Below are 24,883 nucleotides of genomic sequence, written 5' to 3' on the forward strand. Positions count from 1 at the left end.
GTGGAACCTGTCAAAAGGTTGCAGTAAAATGGTGTGCGTGTGTGTGCGCGCGCGCACGCGCACTATTTGGAGACTTACCCTACAAAGGCAACTGCAGCAGTCTTGTTGTTGGTATCCAGTCCAACTGCCCCAGAGAGAGGGCGGAGAGTACAGGGTTGGGGGCCTGGTGTTGGACATGGTTGAAGGTGGGGCGGTGATGGACGGGGTTGAGGGCGGGGGTGTTGGGTGCAGGGAGCGGTTTTGGACAGGATTGAGGGTGGGGGGGGGGGTGTTGCACGGGGGAGGGTGGTGGTGTTGGGGCTGGGGGGCAGTGTTGGACTGTGTCGGGGGCGGGGGGATGTTGCACAGGGGCTGGGGCGGTGTTGGAGGCGAGGCCTCGCACAGTGTATGCTGCGGCAGTCTCCTGGACGAGGAGTAGACTTTAAAAACTTGGAGCCCCAGAGGAAAGACATTTAATCAATTATCCGAACGAAATAGTGCCCACCCATACATTCGGATAATCGAGGTTCCCCTGTATATAATCGACACAAGAATGTATGATAAAGTCAATTGACAAAAACAAACTGAAAAGATAATAACTTGTCTACCTTTCTGTCAGGCTTCGGCGAATTCTGGATGGAGCCCAAAGCTTGTCTCTTGTATTCAAGTTTCTCATTTAACTGTCGCAGTTTGTTGACAGCGTAACTAGCCTGCTCATTAATGCCATTACTTCCTTCATCCAAGACTTCCTCACCGCTCTCACAAACCTGGTTCTGGAAGAAGAGGATGTGGATTTAGAAAGAATTTAAGTACCATATAAATACAAGCCATTGTTGATTTTCAATTTTCAGAATTAAAATTAATGTCAGGTTGTGTAATGAAAATGGCTTTTGACTCATTTGAATGATTGTTCCTCTCAAATGTGATGCTTGCTGCCAAGCATTAGTCTACAGCTGCATGTTTGACATCAGATCCAGACGACATAACCAGATGTGTAAAGGCATGGCTGAAACAAATGATAGAGTTTCCCTGCACTACACATACAAGCGCCTCAGTATCACTGCTACAGAATTACATTGTTTGCTATCTAACTCATCCAGAATGCATTTATGGTGAATTTATACTGAACAGAGGCTAGGTGGCTCCTGAAAAGATCAAAGGCCAGCTAAGATGGTGACCTGTAAACAAATTAGTCATCTGCCATCTCAATTGAGGGCAGTGGAAAGAATTTAATTTAGTTCCAAACAAGAAAATTGGCTTTTCCTCCCAACTTTTGAAGGAATTCCTCCTTCCAAAGGTACTGCCCAACCATGGTTACCTTGCCTCGAAATTGACAATTCTCTAATTGGCACCACATCCACAAGCATCCAATCCCTCCACCACCAATGCTCAGTAGCAGCATATGTATTATCTACAAGATGCACTATAGAAATCTGTCAAAGATCCATGGATACCACCTTCCAAGCTCACAACCACTTCTGTCTCGAAGGACAAGGGCAACAGATACATGGAAACATCATTTCCTGCAACTTCTCCTCCAAGCCACTCAATACACCACTTAGAGATGTAAGAGTAGTCCTTTGCTGTCACTGGGTCAAAACCCTGGAATTCCTTCCCAATGGCATTGTGGGTCAACCTACAGCACATGGAGTGTACAGGCTCAGAAAAGCAGCTCACCACCGCCTTCTCAAGGGCAACTAGAGAAGGACAGTAAATGGTGGCCAGTCAACAATATCCTCATTCCACAAGTGAATTAACAAAAAACTAAGTCCAACCAATAGTGTCACAGAATAAATACAGAATAGAGAAAACATTACTCCCTACTTACCTCAGAGTTGAGTTTTTTTTGGTCATCTTTATGTCATGGTTGTAATGAGATCTGGAGCAGAATGGTCCTGATGAGGCCCAGACTGACCACTGACGAGCAGAATATTAAAGAAGAAGTGTCACTTAATAGTATTGTCAACATCATCTTTGACTATTTAGCTACATCCAGGACTTTGTTGGGGCCCACAGCTTTTACTGCATCCACAGGGAGCAATGATAGCCGTATCATGAGGTTGCACATTGTTTTGCAGTATAATCCTCTTCTTGATAGCCTGTGTTTTTAGAATGTCCAGATTTTATCTGGTAGACCCGTCCTGAAACTATTTTAATTAGCGTGGTGGCAGTGCCATATGACATGATGGAGATGTCTCCCACAAAGACAGTGCTGTAATTGCTCCTACCTGCACTGTCATGGGCTGAGGTATCTGCGACAATACATGGGCAAGGGTAAGGTCAAGAAGCTTTTTCTCTGTTGGTTCCCTCACTACCAGTTAGGCCCACGTCAGGCAGATGAGTGATTCACACCCTGCCAGTTCAGACAGTAGTGGTACACATAAATCATATTCTTGATCATGTACACTACAATATTTCAGTGTGCATTCTTTACTCTTAACTCCTTCGGTCGCTCTTCCAATTGGTGTTCAACATGGACAAGTTAGAATTTATCAGCTGAGGACCTGTTATCAGATTAAATGATAAAAACATTGAAGCCCATTCCCTTGAAATTGTACAGCACTTGCTGCCACCTCTTCCAAACGGAGCCTCTAGGAAATTGGGAGAATTCCCAAATGCTCCATGCCTCTGTTACACAGAAACTTCAAATGGGAAAGGGAGAAACAGCATCTCTTAAAGAATCCCAAAGAATCCAATGTTCTTCTAGGGCATTAAACTCATTCCTGCAGTGCAATCGATGATTTATTCCTCAGACTTACTCTGAGATACTGGATTTATAGGAACAGGCAGCTGAAAATGATGCAGAGACAGATGCTGATTGCCCATTCAGCTGCCTGTGTACAACGAAACCAGCTGAAAAACAAGCTTGAAAAGAAAAAGGGAAGGAACTTTGCAAGTGATTTAAATGAGAAATAATTAAATACTGCTCTGGAATTCACCATTAAGATAAGATTTATGTGACACATTGAGGGGATGTGAAATTGGTTTGAGCACAGACATAAATTGGATTCAAAACATATGGCTCACAATCAAAGCGAAGGAGGGAAAAAAACAATAAATTTTCATCCAGCCTTTTGGCATTTCAAAGTTAAACAAGATAGACAAATTTGCAATGTTTTAGCTACTGGTTTCTGTTCATACTAATTTCCAGACAAGACAAAAATATTCACGTGAAGCCTAACAATATCACGAATGCAATTGTAGATCACACCAATTCCCTTAACATGGTAACCTCAATCTCTTGGTCTGTGGTTAATCAACGGCTGGGCATAACTAACAGATCTTGGTGTGCACGTAACTGAACTTCCCTTTATCCCAAGGTCAGGTATCAGGACATTTACAGATGTGTGTGCAATGATCAGTACCATTCAAAATTACTCAGGGTTCAGAAAAGATTTACAAGGATGTTGTCAGGTTGAAGGGTTTGAGATATAGGGAGGCGCTGAATAGGCAAGGGCTCTTTTCCCTGGAGCATCAGAGGCTGAGGGATAACCTTTTTGAGGTCTATAAAATCATGAAGGGCATGGTTGGGGTAAATAGACAAGGTCTATTCCCTGGGTTGAGGGAGTCCAGAACTAGGGAGGTTTAGGGTGAGAGAGAAAAGATTTAAAAGGGACCTAAGGGGTAACTTTTGCATGCAAAAGGGTGGTGCATGTATGGAATTAGCTGCCACACGAAGTGGTGGAGGCTGGTATGATTACAACATTTAAAGGCATCTGGATGGGTACGTGAAAGAAAGGGTTTAGAAGGATTTGGGCCAAGAGCTAGCAAATGGGACTAGATTAATTTTGGATATTGGGTCAGCATGGACAAAAGGACTGAAGGGTCTGTTTCCGTGCTGCACATTTCTATGACTCTATGACTACTCAGATACTAAAGCAGCTTATGTTCAAAAGGCGGCAAAATCTAGGTTTGGCTGAAAAAGTGTGAAGTAATATTCATGTGCCATACAATGACCATCCCTAATGAGGAAATCCAACCAATATCCCTTCACAGTCAATGGCATTATCATCACTGAATCCACCAACATCAATCCTGAGGTTTACCATTAACTATAAACTGAACTGCAACAGTCATATAAATACAGCGGCTACAAGAACAGGCCAGAAGCCAGGAATCCAAAAGTAAGTAACTCAGCTCTTGATTCCCCAAAGCCTGTCCACTATCTATATGGGACAAATCATGAGTGTAATTGGAATAATCCCCACCTGCCTGAATGGTCACAATTCAAAAAACACTCAAGAACCTTGACACCATTCAGGACAAAGCAATCCGCTTGACTGACACCACATCCACAAGCATCTACTCCCTCCACCACCAATGCTCAGTAACAGCAACGTACAGCAAGATGCACTGCATCAATTCACTAAGACTCCTGAGACATACCCTTCAAAAACCTCACCCACTACCATCCAGAAGGACAGGAGCAACAGATACATGGGAACTCCAGCACCCACAAGTTCCCATTCAAGCCATTCCCCAACCTGGCTTAGAAATATATCACTGTTCCTTCAGTATATCTGGCAAAAATCCTGATACCCCCTCCCGAACAGCAGTGTAAGTGTATCTACACCAAATGGGCTGCAGAACATCACCTCCTTCTCAAGGGCAAATACTGATGAGCAGTAAATGCTGGTCCAGTCATAAAAATAAGTCAACTTTCAGCCTTTTCATAAAGAACATTACCTACATATAAGCAAACGCAGAAGAATGTACATTTCTCATTCAGATTCAAACCAGTTGTTTGAGGTCTGACATTAAACTAAATTGATACAATCAATTGGTCAAGTCCACATTCGCAAGTTAGAAAGGCAGAGGCATAAATAAATAGTCTAAAAAGGTCTTCAACAGCTTACACAAATATACATGAACAAATTGCTCTGGTTCACATGGGTAAATATAAGCAAGCCAATCTTTTGTGCAAATGTCAACATTCTGTCATAGACATAGCCACAACAAACATTAAATGTTCTATGAGCTACATTAACCATGGGCAACCTGTAATGCATATTTTGTGTTAACCAGGTGCAGCCATTATTGCAATATAAAATGTATGATAATTTATTTTAAAGGTTTGGATTTTGAACCAGTGACATGTGGGCTTAATCACTAAATTGCTCAGACCAGACAAAGTTCTGGAGGTTTGATTTTTTTTTTAAAAATCCAGTATGTGCATGCGTCCCTGGAGCACTGACAGGAATTTGTTTGCACTGGGATAGATTTACCGAGCAAAAAGAATCAACATTGAAAAATACTTGCTTTTAGTTAGAAGAATTAAGAATTGACCATGTTTTTGAATTATGGGAAAATGTATAGCTTGGAAAGCTTTCATTTTTCAGTCTGCAGAAGTTTGGCTTGGAGTTACATGTAAAAACACAGTTCCATCTGATGAAAAGGGATGTTAGAGTAGTTTAAAAAAATAGATTACCTCAGTGAAATGCAAGGGTGGGATGCTCATCGGAGGGTCAGTGCAGTCTCAATGGACCAAATGGCCTCTATCTGCACTGTAAGTATTCTATGTTTCTACGAAAGCCCTAGACTACTGGACAACATAAACAGGTTAGTCAGATGGGCTGAATTATGACATGAAAGTGTAAGGTGATGCGTTTTGGGAGGACTAACTGGGAAAAGGAGTACACATTGAATGGTAGTACCCTAGGAAGCAGAGTGGATAATTGGGACTTTGGTGTGTACATTCACACATCCAGCTGGAGTGCAGGTTCATAGCTCCTTGAAAGTGGAGTTGCAGATAGATAGAATAGTGAAGGCGGCGTTTGGTATGCTTTCCTTTATTGTTCAGAGTATTGAGTACAGGAGTTGGGAGGTCATGCTGTGGCTGCACAGGACATTGATTCGGCCACTGTTGGAATACTGCGTTCAATTCTGGTCTCCTTCCTATCGGAAAGATGTTGTGAAACTTGAAAGGGTTCAGAAAAGATTTACAAGGATATTGCCAGGGTTGGGGGATTTGAGTTATAGGGAGAGGCTGAACAGGCTGGGGCTGTTTTCCCTAGAGCGCGGAGGCAGAGGGCTGACCTTATAGAGGTTTACAAAATTATGAGGGGCATGGATAGGGTAACTAGGCAGTCTTTTCCCTGGGGTGGAGGGAGTCCAGAACTAGAGGGCATGGGTTTAGGGTGAGAGGGGAAAGATATAAAAGAGACCTAAAGGGCAACTTTTTCACACAGAGGGTGGTACGTGTATGGAATGAGCTTCCAGAGGAAGTGGTGGAGGCTGGTACAATTGCAACATTTAAGAGGCATTTGGATAGGTATATCAATAGGAAGGGTTTGGAGGGATATGGACCGGTTGCAGGTAGGCGGGACTAGATTGGGTTGGGATATCTGGTCAGCATGGACAGGTTGGACCGAAGGGTCTGTTTCCATGCTGTACATCGCTATGAGTCTATGGAAACTTGCCTTAATTAATCAAGGGATGAAATACAAGAACAAGGTGGTTATTATGGAGTTGTATGTCTCGTTAGTTAGGGAACATCCAGTGTACTGCATACAGTTCTGGTTACCAAACAGGAAGGATGCGATTGCACTGGAGATGGGACAAAAGAGACTGACCAGCATTTTGATGGGCTGCAGTGATTAAGCTATGAATAAAGACTAGATAGGCTGGGGTTGTTTTCTTTTGAGTAGAGAAAACAGAGGGAATCTAATTGAGATGTACAAAGTTATGAGGGGCTTGGGTTGGCTAGAAAGGGAGAAACATTTCTCCTTACAAGAATGAACCAATGGGCATAGCTTTAAAGTAAGGATAAAGATCAGATTGAAAGGGGATTTGAGTAGGAGTCTGGAATTCTCTGCTTTAAAAAGGTGGTAAAGGCAGGAACACCACAGCATAAAAGATTGTGGGCTCGAAAATTGGATTACAATAGATAGATGCTTGATGACCGACAGAGACATGATGGGCTGAAGGGATATTTTCCATGCTGTAAAAACTTTATCACACAAATACTATGTTTAATGTGAATGGCCTCGTTTGTTCTTTTTTTTATTTACTTTTATGTATTAAACCAGTGTTAAGCTAGTAATGCATGCCTACATTTCAGTGACAAATCACCTTGTTAAATAAATCAAAACATAGAATCTATTAAGCCAGATTTCGGTCTGGGATCAGTAATAACATCAGCTAGGATCATAACACTGTACCTGATCATCTGCAACCACATCCAACTTACATACTATCTTCGAAAAGACTGGCTACAATCAGTCTTCATTCAAATAAACACATCTCAAAGCCAATTCCTAAAGTATGCCATCTATGTTAACCATAGTCAGTTTCTACAATTCATCATCGACACTGAGCCAACCTCTGAACCTCCACATTGGTACATTAACCCCAGTCAACTTCTACATCTTGTCACCTATATTAACCACAACAGACTATGAACACTGTTATCTATGTAAGCCACTGCCACTCCAATATCCAAATATCATTAAAATTAATTTCATCAAACTCTTCTCAAACTCTTAAAAATGTTTCAGAATCAGAAACTGCCAGTGATTTACTTTATTGAATCCACAGGCAAATGACAGAATCAACGGGCACACAACCAAGCCTCTCAATCTGGATAATACTTTTTTCAAAAAAATGATCTCTCCAATATATGTCATAATCTCATTCTTGTTCCATATTTTATAACTTATAGTTTTAAGAATGTAACTTTAAGGTTGACTATTGTAGTGTTAAATCATAAATAGTTTATGATTACCACTTCCCTGAAGTTGCAACATTGTTTTTTTTTTGAAAAATTCACTTTACATCTGCTTCAGAAACTCTAATTATATCTCCCACCTAACCTGAAGCCTTCAATCACATTAATGCTTCAGTATATGAGGATGAAAGTGAAAGAGCAGCCAGGTTGTTCAAAATATAGTGTTGTGCAAAAGCACGTCTTACCACATCATCACGGTTGTCAGGACTGGATTGTAAAGTGCTCTTTTCCTCTTCCTTTCTAGCAAGTCTTTCATACAAATCACTTACAAGGAACGATGGGTAATACCGCTCTTTAAGAGTCTCATAAACATCACTCTGAATTTTGGTGAAGACATCAGTTCCTTTGTTGCCCACAAGGCTTTGCTGGATTTCTTTATAAAGTGCCTTCTCCACTGGAATTTCTCGGCTTTCCACAAAGTAATTCTGGTAGATTTCACCGACGAGTTGAGGTATTTCAGTCTAAATGGATAAATGCAGAAACTATTAGGTATTAAAGGGCATTGCAGTCATTATCCAACACACGTTTCTGTCAAAGAATGGGACTTTTGCATGCCTCCATTGAATCACAGCACAGCAACTTACTGTCATTGGAGTCCCTAATATATATTTTATGAACATCTAATTTCACGAGTGTATGTTTCGGATTATAAATTCGGAGGGGGAGAGGGCAGTTTGGTACAAGAGGCTGCCAGGGACTCCAATATTGTTGTCAAAGTTTGAAAATAAAGAAAAGTTTGAAAACGTGAAACAACCCTCCTGCTCAATCCCCCTCAGAACCCTCATGCCCCATCCAAGCTCAATCTATCAAGTGCCATGGCCCCTTGTATCCCCTATGCCAATCTAACCATCCTCTTGGTTTTTCATTCCTGAGCCACCGATGCCCTTTTAACAATCCGCGTTGCCCACCTCGACTCTATGGAGAAAGTGAGGACTGCAGATCAGAGTCAAGATTTTGGTGCTGGAAAAGCACAGCAGGTCATGCAGCATCCACTGAGCAGGAGAATCGACGTTTCGGGCAGGAGCTTTATGCCAACTTTATGCCAACTTTCACTTACCTTCCCAACTTGTCCACAAATATTCTTGCACACTGGAAAATAAGTGTTAATATTAGCCCTTAAACATCTAAATTGTAGTTCATGCTCCAAGCTCAGGGGAGGCAATAGCCTAGTGGTACTATCACCAGACTGTTAATCCAGACCCAGGTAACGCTCTGGGGATCCAGATTTGAATCCCCTCGTGATGGATGGTGAAACTTGAATTCAATAAAAATCTGGAATTAAGAGTCTGATGATGATCTTGAAATTATTGTTGATTGTCAGGGAAAACCCATCTGGTTCACTAATGTCCTTTAGGGAAAGAAACTGCCACCCTTACCTCATCAGGCTTATGTACGACTCCAAACCCACAGCAATGTGTTTGACTCTTAACTGCCCTCTGGGATGGGCAATAAATGCTGACTCAACAGCTTCATCCCATAAATGAATAAAAGAAAACAGAAAAATACGCAAAAAGAAAAATTGATGTTTCTTGACATTACAAAAGGTTAACATCTGTGAAGACTTCCCGAATCAATCTAAGTCAAGATTAGCTTTTGCTCGAAAATTCCATTTTCGATGCTGCCTGACCTGCTGTGCTTTTCCAGCAACACTCTAATCTTGACTCTGATCTCCAGCATCTGCAGTCCTCACTTTTGCCAGTGAACTAATTTAAGCCCATTCCCCTACGACAACATTTGTTTCCTGGCACAAATGAAAATTTTAATATTGGGAGTAATTAGGTTACATCTCTATCTGGAACATTCATGATGTGCCACTTCACCATGGGATGGAACTTAGGATTGATGTTTTTGGTTTGCATTCTGTCTGATTTCTCACGGGAACAGGCACTTGAAGTCTGGGTCCAACATAGACTCACTGGCTGCTCGCCTTGAAGCTGTCAGGAGCTGTACAGGACTATCACAAAACAATGAGCCATTTTAAAATTTGCATCACTGAGTTAGAATGCAGTGAATACCAATGCTTCCAGTTAGACAGCCAACTGGAGAATAGAGGGCGGCATTTGTAGGGTTCACCTAGCCAGGTGATAGTGGCAAGACCCCAAGAATTTTCATACCTTAGAGAATAGACTCAAAAACCTGATTAGGAAAGGGACAATAGAATATGAATACAATTTGGCAAAAAGATAAAAAAAATCAAAAATGAACTCGAAAAGCTTCTATTGGTATGTAAGAATGAAATATTTGGCTAAAGCAGATGTGCATCCATTGTAAGTAGTGTCAGGACATTTATAATGAGGAACAAAGAAATGGCAGATAAACTAAATGTTACTTTGGGTTTGCTTTCACCAAAAAAGATCAGAAATCTCCCCAAACCAGAGATTCAAGTGGCTAGGAAGAATAAAGAGCTGAAGGAAATCAATATTAATAAGGAAGATTGAAAAACAAAAAAATAGGAGCAGGAGTAGGCCATTCAGCCCTCCAAACCTTCTTCGACATTCAATATGATCATGCCTGATTATCCAACCAAATATTCTCTTCACACTTTCATACCCTTCAATCCCTTTAGCCGCAAGAACTATACCTAAGTCCTCTTGGGAACATCGAATGTTTTCAAAGCTGAAAGTTGATAAAACCCCATGACCTGATGATGTACGTCAGCATTGAAAGGAGGTAGCTATTAAAGATAATTGATGCACTGATAATTATCTTCAAAAATTCTACAGATTCTGGAATGATTCCTGTGGTTTGGAAGGTAGCAAATATGATTCCATTATTTAAGGAGAGAGAAATACAGAAAACAGAACTATAGACCTGTTTGCTTTACATCAGTAGCAGGGAAAGATGCTAGAATCTATTATAAAGTGTGGGATAAATTGACACCTGGTTGATAATGATCTGATTGAGTATAATCGACATGGATTTCACAAATGAGAAATTGCGCCTGACAAACTCAGAGCTTTTTTTCAAAGATGTCACTAACAAAATTGATAGAGGAGAGCCAATGAACAGAATAAACTTAGGTTTTCAGAAGGCTTTTGACAAAGCCCCCACAGGCTCTGGTGCAAAAAAAACTAAAGTACATGGTCTAGGAGGTAATGTGTTGGTATGGATTGTTTTTGTTTTGTCTGTTAGGCAGAGGAATGAACGGATCATTCTCATGTTAGCACAGTGTAGCTAGTGAGTACCACAAGGATTAGTACTTGCCTCAGATATCTGCAATAGATGTCAGTGATTTAGAGGAGGGGTCTAAATATAATGCTTCCAAATTTGCAAGTGATATAAAGTTAGGTAGGAATCTGCTGTGAAGGTGATGTAAAGCAGTTTCAGGAGGGTTTGGATAGACTTTGTGAATGGGCAGGGACATGGTAGATGGAATGAAATGTGGATAAATGAGACCTTGCTGGGAGACACAGATGTTTCTGGTAAATGGTCAGAGGCTGGAAAGTGAAAATGTACAAAGGGACCTCTATGTCCTTGATGATAAGTTATAATGGATTGTTAGCCTTTATTGCAAGAGAACTTAAGTACAGAAATCTTGCTTCAATTGCTTGATTGGACCACACCTAGGATACTGTGTGCAATTCTGATCTCCTTATCTCAGGAAAGGTATTAACACCATTGAAGGACTGCAACCAAGCATCACCAAACTTTTTCCCAGGATGGCTGAACTGAGAGAGAGATTGGGCAAACTGGGCCTGGATTCTCTAGAGTTTCAAAGAATGAAACTGAAATGTACAAAATGCTTAATGGGATAGACAAGGCGTGTGTGAGTAAGATGTTTTCTCTGGCTGAGGAGTTAGAGTCAGAGGATAACATTTAAAAATGAGGATGTAACTTAGGTTCAAGATGAGGAGAACTTTTCTTACTCAGAGAATTGCGATTCACAGAAGGCCACGGAAGTTCAGCCTTTTGAGCGTGTTTAATATAGAAATTGACGGTATAGAAATATAGAAATTAATATAGAAATTGCTTAACAGTAGTGTACAGGGTTATGAGGATAGTGTAGGTAAAATGCATTGAAGCACTCAATAAACCATGACTATATCGAATGGTGGGGCAGGCTCAACGGTCTACTCCTGTTCCAACCTTCCTCACTTGTTCCAACAAGTCTAGCTTACACCAGCCACAGAACAGACATTGCATGGTGTTACAAACAGGCAGGTCACTGAACTGTTCTGTTGAAACGTCGCAGACTTAAAACATCAATACTGTCCACAGATGTTGCCAGACTTGCCAATCACTTCTACTAATTTGTCATGAGATTTCACATTTCCAACATCTTCACCAAAAGTCTCCTTGTGCTGATGTATAGGGAAATATGATTAGATTCTCTACAGTATGGAAACAGGCCCTTCGGCCCAACAAGTCCACTGACCCTTCAAAGAGTAACCCACCCATACCCATTCCCCATATTTACCCCTGATCAATGCAGCTAACACTTTGGGCAATTTCGCATGGCTAATTCAAGTACTACAAAGATGATATTGGGCATGGGAATCCCTGAGTAACATTGCTCAAAATTTATAATGCTAATCTGATCAATATTATTGGCCAGGATGTCAATGACAGGTTGGTTGCCCATCACATCAATCCCTCTGAAATATTCAAGCAGAGAATCAGTTCACAAATATGAACACGAATAGCCCGAAAGTCAAATTAAATGCATTGCACTAAGTCTAAAATCACACTACCTTGTTTGCATTTTTCAAGTATTCAACAGACTCCCAGAAGCTAACGAGAGCCCTCTTGTCCATCCTTTCCATGTATACTCTGAAATGTTCCCTGTAGTATGGATTTGACAAGATTTCTTCAAACTGAAGAATCTGAAATAAATAAACAAACAGGATAAACTGTATGCAGCAGAACTTAACACAACCTTTACACCTTTCACTGCCTCGGAGGGCCTGACAATTTGTAATTTAAAGGATCTGAATAATTTATCTGCTTCATTATTTAATTTCATATTTTTATAATTTTTCTTTACAAAATCTTCAAATTCTTTATCAGCTTGTAGATGGTTTGCACTTTTTATTTGGAAAAAGAAATAAAGAACTGCATTCATATATTAACTTTCACAACCTCAAATATCTAAACATGCTTTACAACTAATTAAGTATTTCCAATAGAAGCAATGCACAGGTTAAGGAAAAAGCAAGAGAATGGCACAACATAGGGACAGAGAGGATGTGGACACGATCGGCCAAATGGCTTTTTCTGCACCATAATGTTTCTATGAAAACTAGTCATTGTTTTAATTCATGTTCTTAATTAAGCAGCACAATCTCTACAGTATTTCTTCACAATTCAGATAAGTGTAGGAGAAATAAAAGAACAAGGCATCCACAAATGTGTTGCTTTGGTTAAGAAATAAATCACTGTCAGCAAAAAAGCAACGCAGCCACAGTAAAAAAAAAAGGTGCTGTCCAAATATTCATGGAGTCAGAACCCACTCAACAGCAGAGACACCTCCTTTTCAGATCCACAGATGAGCTACTGGAGTTTGTGTGTGAATGCAAGTGCGAGAACGTGTGTGTGTGTGAATGCAAGTGCGAGAACGTGTGTGTGTGTGAATGCAAGTGCGAGAACGTGTGTGTGTGTGTGTTTTTGTGTGTGAGAATGCGAGTGCGTGTGTGCGAGTGCGTATTCCAAGCAGGAAACAGAATCAAAGAATCATAGAATGGTTTAAGTCACAAAAGGATGCCATGCAGAAACTACTCAGCTAGTCTCACACCACCTGCTTCTCCTTACTGCTCTGATTTTATTTCCTCTCTTCAATGAAGTCTACAATTCCCATTCAAAAGCTACAATTGAATCACCCTCAAACTCATTTTCGGGCACTGCCTTCAAGACCCGAAGCAGTTGCTGCATGAAAGATGACTTTTCTCAGGTCAGCATGACTTTTGTCGATCTCCTTAAACTCAGATCTCTTTGCTAACAGGAACAGTTTGTCCGTATCCACTCTGTATGGAACTCTCCTCTATCAAATCTCCTCTAAAACCTCTTTCAGGAGAACTCTCCCACCTTTGTTAATCTAACCAATTAACTGAAGTTGCCTACCCCATTTACTTATTTACTTACTGCACCCTTGGTAATGTTTTTGCATCATTCATTATGCGATGCCCAGAACTAGGCACAATATTCTGGTTGGAGCTGGACTAGCTTTTGACTGAGGATTCTGCATGCTTGTCAACATTTTCAAACTTCATGACTGTCCTCAATACTTTTTGTAAATAATATCCCTGTTATCTTTGGTATCTGCCTTCCTTTTATAAAATAGTAACTTTTACTTTTTATTGCCTCCCCTCCTTAGCAAAACATAATCACTTCACATTTCTCCACATTAAACAGGATCTAACTATTCCTCCAGGCTATGTCCTTTTAAAGTCCATCTTTATCCTTCTTCTCACAGTTCGCAATATGTCCACATTTGTAATTTCGGATTTTGAAATTGTCTTGCACATTGACGCCTCATGCAGACCAAGAAAAGTGGTCCCAATAAAAACCAACTGTTGAACCTCACAACATACTTTCTACAAATTAAAAAACTGTTACAAATCCTCCCATCATCATTCAGCCAATTCCTGTTCACGTTGTCATTAACTGATAATCCTGTATGTGGCACTTTATCAAATAGTTGTGTTTGTGGCCAATGCCACCACGAAGTACAGTGCCACATGCACATTCATACAATCATAATCTGGTGTTAATACTCCCACCCACAGCACACTATAAGTGAATGGAAATGAGGTCATCAGGGCCAGCAAAATGCAAATATATTTTGAAAGAATGATCGTGAGAAGAAAATCCCACGTAAAAGGCTTTTCTGACCCATTTTGCTGCCAAAGCAGGTTAATTAAAACTTTCCCTCCAGGTATTCGCAAGCTGATTACATTGAACATCTTTAAAAATGTTTAATCACTTTAATCTAAATTAGAAGTAATTTTACTTACAGATAACAAACTTTAATTTCAGTGCATACTGGCAACTGTCGCATATGTTATATCAATAAGCATACATATACAAGCTTATGAATTCATCCAAAGTAAAACACAAGAACTTTTACACGCAACTGCGTGAATGCATATGGACACAGTGGGCATCATTAATGGCAGCACTCTACCTACTGCTGTTTCCCAATGCCTTGACTAAAGGTGTGCCAGGATCTATAGAGAGAGAAAATGAGTTAATGTTTCAACTCTAACTGGATGCTTCTTTGAACACTAAAAAGGAATCATCTCACACTTGAAACGTTAGCTGTTTTTCCCTCCACAGATGCAAACCAACCGACTCAATTTCTTCAGCACTTTTTTTTATTTCAGATTGCCAGCACAGGTATTTTGCTTTCATTTTATTTTTGTTCATTCCAAATAGGCATTCAAGTATCATAATCTGCAAGGATATGGACCAATTGCTGGAAAGAGGAATTAAGATGGGTGGCTTGTTTTTCAGCTGGTGCAGACGTGATGAGCAAAAATGACCTTCCTCTGTGCCATAAATAGTCTACTATTCTATTACTCAAGACTGAATTGATAGATGTCAAGTTGACTTGACTTAGACTGATAACTTTAACTATATTATCAATTATTTTTTACATCTGTGCAGTCCTTAAACAATTTTCATTTATTGTATCTAGGGTGGACCTGTCATTTATCAACTACTCCCCCTGCCAAACATTTTTAGGTAAAATTCAATTAAAAACGTACTTTGAATAAAATACTTAAGAAATGTTCATTAATTAATGTAGGATTCTAAACAACTAATCTTGGATTAAGGGTTCCATTACCTGGGCAACATGAACTGTTATCAGAACAGTATTCAAAAATCATTAACAGGTTGGAAGGAAAATAGCAGTTCAAACATTTTAAGTACATACACTTATTTCTTTAGTTTTATAGACTGATTTATCATGGATTGGGGTAAGCTTAAGTATTGCATGTGAGCCAGCCATTTGTCTTTCAAAATCCCTGGATGCATTTTTAGACAGTGGTGTGAGGCATGAAGTGTCATTCAGTTTCAGTTCTTAAATTAAATTATCAAAACCAAGGTAAATACCCAGGAGTTAGGCAGAAATCCCAACCTGCTCCTAATCAGGAAAGCATGATATACTGTGTATTGGTGGTAGTTGTCTGAGCTGCAGCTATTCCAAGCACCTTTTTAGTCAATGGTAGGAATTACAGTATAAACACAGTCCTGTAGTTGCTGGGCTTCACTGGCCCAATTATGAACCAGGTTTCCACTTTTTTCAAGATGATTTTGCCCAATACCAGACTTTGCTTGGTTTTTTCAACCAAGATCATTCATGTGCTCAGGAATACGAAGCACAGCAATAACCCCTGGATTGTTCCAGGGAGAGTGACTACAGCTGTGTTTGGACATTCATGCTGAAATATCTAGTATGTGAAGGAGAAAATCTCTCTCTCAATCTCCCTTCTTTGGGTAGAAAAGTAAAAATAAATCCAGAGTAGCTAGGTACACTTTCACACTCTGCAAATTCCCTTCTTTAAAGAAGAAAAGGAACCCTGAAAGGGCAAGTCTTCAACTGGTAAACAAAAGACTGAGAATCAGTGTGTCCACAAAATCATTTCTCCCTGAAAGACTCGAACAGAATTGGAAAGGAACTGAAGGAAAATATGGCCAAATCCTGGAATTCAATCTGGTGCCAGACATGTGCTTCATTGGCTTTTGTGCTTACCTCCTCACCTATGCGTGTGCCTTGTATGTCTGGTTTTGTGTGATTGGGAATTTTATAGACAGCTGTAAGTTAACAATTAGCATTTTTCTTCTGTGCAGTTAAAAACATGTTTACAACAATTAACTGTTACTTGTTAAGTACAAAAACCTGATTTCTTTTAACCCATGTTTGTGACTTGGGTAAATTGGAGACTTTGATAGTTTGATTAAATCTCTTCACATTTGTGACAACTCCAGCAACAGTGGAGCTTGATTTCTAGTGCACTACCCTAGAGATAGTGTTTCAAATTACTGGTTCAAAGCTTTCAAACTGGGATTTTCTCAGTCTTCTACTAAAATTCACATTTGGCCCATTTTTAAATAGAAAACAATAAACTAAACATTAACTCCACACTTTGGGTTCAAAACATGGAATAAAGAACAAATATTTTAAAAGCTTGCAGAATTTTTATTTATCCAAAAGGCACCAAAATACTGCAATGCAAAAACATGTAGTATCTCAGTGGTCTTTGCAGTTTCAATGAAGGAAGCAGGCAGGCATACAGATTATTCAGGGTCACCAATAAATCATACTTTTTGTCCATGTCCATGGTACACATCTCAAAAATTCTAGAGGTCATTCCGGTGATTTGGTTAGCCTCATGCTGCAAGGTCAGTGTTTGTACATTCGCAAAGCAACCTGACCTCTTGGATTTTCAAAATGAAGTGACAGTTATTCTGTCTCATGCGTTGCAGGCCATAGCAGTGACACATTCCTTACTGCAGTAACCACCACAGTCAACTGAGTGTAGCATCAAGAAGCCCAAGTAAAACTGGATCTATGGGAATCAAGGGGAAAACTCTCCATGATTGGAAGATGGTAGTGGTTATTGGAGGTTTGTCATCTTAGCTCCAAGACATCTCTGCAGGAATTTCTCAGGGTAGTGTCCTAGGCCCAACCATCTTCAGCTGCTTCATCAATGACCTTCTCTCCGTCATAAGATCAGAAATGAGGATGTTCACAGACAATTATGCATTATTCAAAACCATCTTAATTTTCACACAGATAGTGAAGCAGTGCATGTACAAATGCAGCAACACCTGGACCATAGTTTGGGCTTAAAAAATGGCTTGACACTATACAAGGTAAAGCAGTCTGCATGACTGGCACTATATCTACAAGCATATACTCTGTCCACCACCAACGCACAGTAGCAGCAGTGTGTACCATTAAGAAATTTACCAAATGTCAACGCCTTCCAAACCCACAATGACTTCCATCCAGAAGGACAAGAGCAGCAAATATATAGGTATACCATCACCTGCAAGTCTCTCTCCAAACCACTTACTATTCTTACTTGCAAGTATATGGTCATTCCTTCACTGTTGCTGGGTCAAAATCCTGGAATTCCCTCCCCAAGGGCATTGTGAGACAACTATAATACATGGAATGCAGTGGTTCAAGGATGAAGCTCATTGCCGTCTTCTCAAGGGCAACTAAGGACAGGCAATAAATGATGGCACAGCCAGTGATGCCTTTATCAATGAATAAATTTTTAAAAAGTTAATATTTAATCAATAACCATTCACTAGATGGATTAAAGAGGGAATAGTTATTTTAACACTGCCCCTAATACACTGTATGTAGTATGGGTGGTTTTCTTCATTTGCATATAAATTTGAAACCTAGAAATTTTTCATTTTGAAGCAAAGCAGCATGGTTAATGTGAAGCTTCAGGGTCAAACACTGAAAATTAAATCTTTATATCTCTTCCTTTAGTATGGAGCTATTTAAAATTCTATAAAACTCCCTCGCATGTCACAAACAATCAGCTATTTCCAAACACGATGCTATAAACAGTGTGATAATTAGTTAAGTGTTTCCTAATTATATACACAATTTGAATCTGTTAAAAGCAGCTTTCCAGACTTCACTGCCACTGTGAACCACTTAAGTGCGCAAAAAGGATTGAAAATGCTATGACTAAACTAAAACAATGTTAAGTGGAACAGAAAAATGACAGTGTCAAATAGGAAACAATGCAGAAGTTACTGAGAAGATGAATTCCGCAGGCATGTTGAGAACTAAGTGAAAAGACCATCAGCTTTGCAAAACAGTAGAATTGAGAGAATGACACAAACTCAATTATAAAATAATACACAAGGTCTACTGAAAAATCAAACTGAAACATTTGCTCTGTATCTTGTTTTGCAGATGCTGCCTACTTGCAATGTTTTCTGTTTTCATACTAAAGGAATTAAAAGATACCCGATATGAGGCTACAATTAAATGGCACGTTGACTCAGTGGTTAGCACTGCTGCCTCACATCGCCAGGGACCCAGGCTCGGTTCCTGAAGATGGGCTTATGCCCGAAACATCGATTCTCCTGCTCCTCGGATGCTGCCTGGTCTATGTTTTTCCAGCATCACATTTTTCAACTCGGTTCCCACCTCGGGCAACTGTCTGTGTGGAATTTGCACACTCTCTCAGTGTCTGCGTGGGTTTCCTCAGAGTGCTCCTGTTTCCTCCCACAGTCCAAAGATGTGCAGGTTAGGTTAATTGGCCGTGCTAAATTGCCCAGTATTAGGTGCATTAGTCAGGGGCAAATATAGGGTAGGGGAATTGGTCTGGTTGGGGTATCTTTCGGAGGGTCAGTGTGGACTGGTTGGGCCAAAGTGCCTGTTTCCATACTGTAGGAAATCTAATAAACTGTGGTTGCTACCTCGAGACCAATATCTGCTCAGAGATGGCAAATCGAAGATCAGTAGAAATTGGAGACTTGCATTTAGACAAGTTCTATTTTGCTGGTTTACAGTGATGGTAAAATTTTCACGTTTCTAACACACTTGCTTGACAGCAGAAAGAGCCCCTGATCACATCAGGATTAGCATTAGTAAGTCATTGCAAGTGGTTATATCTGTCTGTACTAACGTTGCCAACCCTCCAGCATTATCTCAAGGTTTACAAATTAATTTCTGGGATACTGCAGCAAGTGACATGGGAAAATAATGGAGGTGTGGAAAAAAAGTCTTTTCTTACTTTTCTGGAATACTTTTGTTCATTAGTTATAAAAATGTTAGAGACAGAAATGTAAGTGGCTTCATCAGCAGTGAAGAATCACTCAAATAGCTAACAAAGGGAGTGTTTGCTTTCCAATTGGTTAGGCCACTGTTGGAATATTGCGTGCAATTCTGGTCTCCTTCCTATCGGAAAGATGTTGCGAAACTTGAAAGGGTTCAGAAAAGATTTACAAGGATGTTGCCAGGGTTGAAGAACTTGAGCCATAGGGAGAGATTGAATAGGCTAGGACTGTTTTCTCTGGAGCAACGGAGGCTGAGGGGTGATCTTATTGAGATTTATAAAATTTACGAGGGGCATGGATAGGATAAACAGACAGTCTTTTCCCTGGGGTGGGGGAGTCCAGAACTAGAGGGCATAGGTTTAGGGTGAGAGGGGAAAGATATAAAAGAGACCTAAAGGGCAACTTTTCACACAGAGGTATGTGCATGGAATGAGCTGCCAAACGAAGTGGTGGAGGTTAGTACAATTGCAACATTTAAAAGGCATCTGGATGGGTATATGAATAGGAAGGGTTTGGACGGATATGGGCCAGGTGCTGGCAGGTGGGACTAGATTGGGTTGGGATATCTGGTTGGCATGGACAGGTTGGACTGAAGGGTCTGTTTCCATGCTGTACATCTCTATGACTCTACGAGTGCAGCAGTAAGAACAGGAGGAGGCAATCACTTGTTGAAAACTACGAAATGTTGGCAAACGTAGACCACACTTTGTAGCCAACTGATTCAATTAAAAAAAGATATAGCATAGGAGACCTTTCAGCCCATCATGCCTATGCTTGCTCTTTTAAGAGACCAATCCCTAACCCCGCGTATCTGTATCCTCCAGTTACTGACCGGTCATTGGAAACAGTTTATTTCATCATCCCAAAACCCACATCTCTATCAAATATTCCCTCAATTCTAACAACTCCAAGGAAAGCACATCAGCTTCACCACTCTCTCCACTTAACTGAAATCTCTTATTTCCGGCATATTTCTAATAAATAGTAAATATCTTCTTCTGCTGATCTGAGGCCTTCCTAGGGAAAGAATTAAACATAATACCCTTTCTGACATCTGACCAATGGTTTACAAAGTGTTAGCATATATTGTTGCCTTGGTACTCTATTCCTGAAAACTAGAGATGACAGCAAGCTGTTCAATTTTGCACAACTGTGCACCAAGTCCAAGTTTGAGAGTCGCTGTTTGTTAATGACGTCATCCCAGATTAACATTCACTTGCAGTATCTTATAGATCTGTTCTCCTGACTCCAAAAAGAGTTCTGATTGATGATCAGGGCCAGGAAAATTATACTACAGGCATAGATGTAGTAATTCTACCTTGCATTCACAAGGACAATGTCATTCTGAAAATCATCAACAGCTTCATAGTCCTTCGATCAAATATCTTGGACCAGCAAACAGTCCCTTGATGACAAAACGAGCAGCACATTGGAAAGACTACCACTGCCATGTCAAAATTGAGAAAGTGATTGAGAATAGCAAACCAACCAAAAGACCCACTTGTGATCTCTGCACCCTCCTTTACACAGTGAAGGATGGACAATTTTTGGAAAGCAAGAAAATGTGCTGAACAGCTTCCATTGCCTCAGCCGAATATCAGACATCTCCTGACAGGATAGATTGCTGCCAGAAGATGCAGAGGTAACACCATCATACAGATTGTCAACACTTAATAAGGCAACAGCAACTCTGTTGGCTCAGTCACGCGAACTGAATCGATGATGGTCACATCAACAGATATTCTTTATTGATAGCCTATTGGCACAAGTTCACATTTGTGCTGTAACATCTGCAAGCAAGATCACGATCAAATCAATGCACAGGAAGCTCGCACTGCTGAACAGAGTGCCAGGCATCAAGCAGTGAGAAGAGTGTGGAAAATGCAGATGACAAATCAAACAGGTGGAAGAGAAAACTTGGAGGAAGGAAAATAATTTCAGTCAACTTTGAGTCAATACTATTCATATCTACACCAGCTTAGTTAACTGGCCTTTATACAACAGACAATATTCAAATCAGAAGTGACTTCCAAGATGGAAGCATGCCGACTACTAGCATCTAGTTTCTTGCTTTGATATTCTATTTCTTTATGTACATAGCCAAGGTATTAACAATCTTTTTAAAAGCCTTTTCAACTTGTCTTACCACCTGTATACACTTCTTGCTTCTGTGCTCTAAATTTCATTGACCATTTTTCAGTCTGTCTGTTTCTCGCTCTTATAATCACCCTCATTGTTTACTCTGTTAGTGAGTTATATGCAACCTATAGAATAAGATGATGGCCTACTGGCATTATTGCTAAACTATTAATCCAGAGACCCAGGTAAATTTCTGGGAACCTGGATTTGAATCCCACCATGGCAGATGGTGGAATTTGAATTTAATGATAATCTGGAAACAAACATGTCTAATAATAACCATTAAGCCATTGTTGATTGTCAGGAAAAGCCATCCAGTTCACGAATCTCCTTTCAGGAAAGGCATCTGCCGTCCTTACCTGCTCTAACCTACATGTGACTCCAGACCAAAGTAACGTGGCTGACTCTTAGCTGTCCTCTGGGCAATTACGGGTGGGCAGTTAACACTGATCTAGTTAGTAACATGCACAACCCATGAATGAATAAATAAAAACCCTTGGGAAATTATGCTTTATAGCAATATGTTCCAATCAAATCAGCAATGATTTTAAGATCACCCCAGGAGAATGGGAACAAACTCTTCAGTTCAACTCATTACACCAACCATAATCCTAAACAAAACTAGTCCCACTTGCCTGTATTTAGCCCATATCTCTCTATTCATGTACTTATCCAAATGTCATTTCAATTATGCAATTGGACCTGTTTCCATCACTTCCCTGACAGTTCATTGCACAGAAAGTTATTCGTATGTGTAAAAAAAGTTGTCCCTTGTATCCTTTGTAAATCTTTCTCAAGTTAAAAATATGCCTCATAGTTTTGAATACCCCAACCTGAGAAAAAGACCCTTGCTATTCATTTATCTATATCCCTCATTATTTTATAAACTTCTTGGGTGACCCTATAACCTCCTACGCTCCAGTAAAAATTATCCCAGCCTATCCAGCCTCTCCCTGTAACTCAAACCTTCCATTCCCAGCAACATCTTCGCAAATCATTTCTGAACCCTCTCCCATTTAATAATATCGTTCCTTATTCTGGGTGACCAAAACTGAACACAGTATTCCAGAAGAGGCCTCATCAATGTCCTATACAACCTCAGCATGACGTCCCAACTCCTATACTGAAACGTCTGAGCAACGAAGGCAAGCATGCTAAACGCCTTCTTAATCACCCTGTCTATATGTGACACAGATTTCAAGAGAATTATGTACCTGAACTCCTGGGTCTCTGTTCTACAACATTACCCAAGGCCCTACCATTAACTGCATAAGTCCTATCCTTGTAATCTTAATCACCTTCTTCACTGTCTATTATACCACCAATATTGGTATCATCTGCAAACTTACCAGTCTCCTAATGAAGAGCTTATGCTCAAAACGTCAACTCCTGTTCCTAATTTGCTGCCTGACCAGTTGTGCTTGTCCAGCGCCACACGTCTTGACTCTGATCTCTAGCATCTACAGTCCTCACTTTCTCCTAAATTTTATTTCCAAATCATTTTTATAAATAACAAACAGAAGTGGACCCAGTACCAATCCCTGTACTGCTGGTCAAAGGCCTACCAAAACAACAACCCTCCACCACCACATTCTGTCTCGTACATAAAACCAATTTTGCATCCAGTTGGCAAGCTCTCCCTGAATCCCATGTGATCTAACTTTACTAATCAGTGTACCATGTGGAACCTCATCAAAGGCTTTACTAAAGTCCATGTAAACAACATCTACTGCTCAGGTAAGCCAAATGTTTGGTACTTCCTTAAAAAACTCAACCAAGTTGGGTACAGACATGATTTTCCTTACACAAAGATTAGATTCCCTACGGTGTGGAAACAGGCTGTATGGCCCAACAAGTCCACACCGACCCTCTGAAGAGTAACCCACCCAGACCCATTCCCCTACATTTACCCCTGACTAATGGACCTAACACTATGGGCAATTCAGCATGGCCAATTCACCTGATCTGCACATCTTTGGACAGTGGGAGGAAACCGGAGCACCCAGAGGAAACCCACACAGACACAGGCAGAATGTGCAAACTCCACACAGACAGTTGCCAGAGGCTGGAATTGAACCAGAGTCACTGGCACTGTGAGGCAGCAGTGTTGACTACTGAGCCACCATGCTGAACATACTTAATCATTCCTTATCTCTCCAAATGAATGTAATCAGAATCCCCTCTAAAAACGTGTCAGAGTCAGAGATATCAGACTCTCAGATTTTTAGTTGCTAGGCTTCTCCTTACAGCCTTTGTAGTTCTCACACAGCTGTCTTCTTCAGGTGCAAAATGGACAAGAGGAAGACAATGACCCAGGAAGAGTTCCCTATCATCTCAGCTTGATAGCAAGATGCCACCTTCAAAACTTTAATGAGACTAACATACTCCATATCCATAGGCTGGTAGTGCTCTGTTATCAATGAACAATCTCTAGTTGTAACGGTTGCACACTTTTTCTTTGACTAATTAATATATCATATTTAAATTGCCACTAAACACACTTAATAAACCATCAGAAAATTAGTACAAATTGTCAACTGTCTATATTAGGAAAATGTGATCACAAACTCCCCAAAAATCAAAAACTTATTTGCCTTTTTACCTTTTGATTTGTAGGAGTATCTGTCTCATCAGCATCTTCCTGCTGACCATACAGTGGACCCCCAAGAAGTTTTATTCGCTTCTCACACTGTTTCTTAGCAACTGTGAGCTGGTTGATGTACCTCTTCATGTTGCGAGCTCGGAGGAGATCCGCTTTCATGGCAGCTGATTCCTTTCCTTTGCTATCTGCATGGGACATTCAAAGGAGAAAGGTGGTGACTGGGTCGGTCTTTCCAAAACAAAGGGAAATGAATGATCATGGAAATCATAAAAACCTTCAAAATACTCTAAATACCTTGCCTGCTTCAGGAGCTCATCACTGAAGCAAAAATCTGCAATGAGTCTGACAAAAGGAAAATCTCATGTGATTTCCTTATAATCCTCAAACATATCCGTGGACTGTAGAATTGGGCTTGCTTCACAACACTACCCATTCGCACATGTGCTATCCAAGTTCGAGATGTTTGTAATTTTATTACTAAAACTTAAATTCTAAAAAGTCAAAGAACTGAATCCCACAGGCAAATTGAGGATGACTGCCCTTGGCTAAGTGAATCATAAACCTGTATCCATCATCCTTTACAAAAACACACAAATGGACAGCAGAAAACTCACTGATGGATGATCTCTACAATCTTTACAACACAAGATGCAGAAACAGAAGGCGGCCATTCAACCCATCTG

The 24,883-nt window shown here is 40.3% G+C and overlaps 1 protein-coding gene across 2 annotated transcripts in view; it reads right to left on the reverse strand.

Moving 5' to 3' along the window:
* The window catches only part of snx25 (sorting nexin 25), a 230,848-nt gene that overhangs the window by 49,112 nt on the left and 156,853 nt on the right, over positions 1–24,883 (reverse strand). For both annotated transcript variants that reach the window (XM_043705938.2, XM_043705929.2), the window contains exons 8-11: positions 24,201–24,385; positions 12,397–12,528; positions 7,891–8,166; positions 588–752 (exon numbers count right to left, since the gene is read on the reverse strand). In XM_043705938.2, the coding sequence (XP_043561873.1) occupies positions 588–752; positions 7,891–8,166; positions 12,397–12,528; positions 24,201–24,385 (758 nt within the window). The remainder of the gene's footprint in view (positions 1–587; positions 753–7,890; positions 8,167–12,396; positions 12,529–24,200; positions 24,386–24,883) is intronic.

This window comes from Chiloscyllium plagiosum, unplaced genomic scaffold, assembly GCF_037043375.1.
Source record: "Chiloscyllium plagiosum isolate Xiang-an unplaced genomic scaffold, Cpla_swu_hap1 HiC_scaffold_2, whole genome shotgun sequence".
NCBI lineage: Eukaryota > Metazoa > Chordata > Chondrichthyes > Orectolobiformes > Hemiscylliidae > Chiloscyllium > Chiloscyllium plagiosum.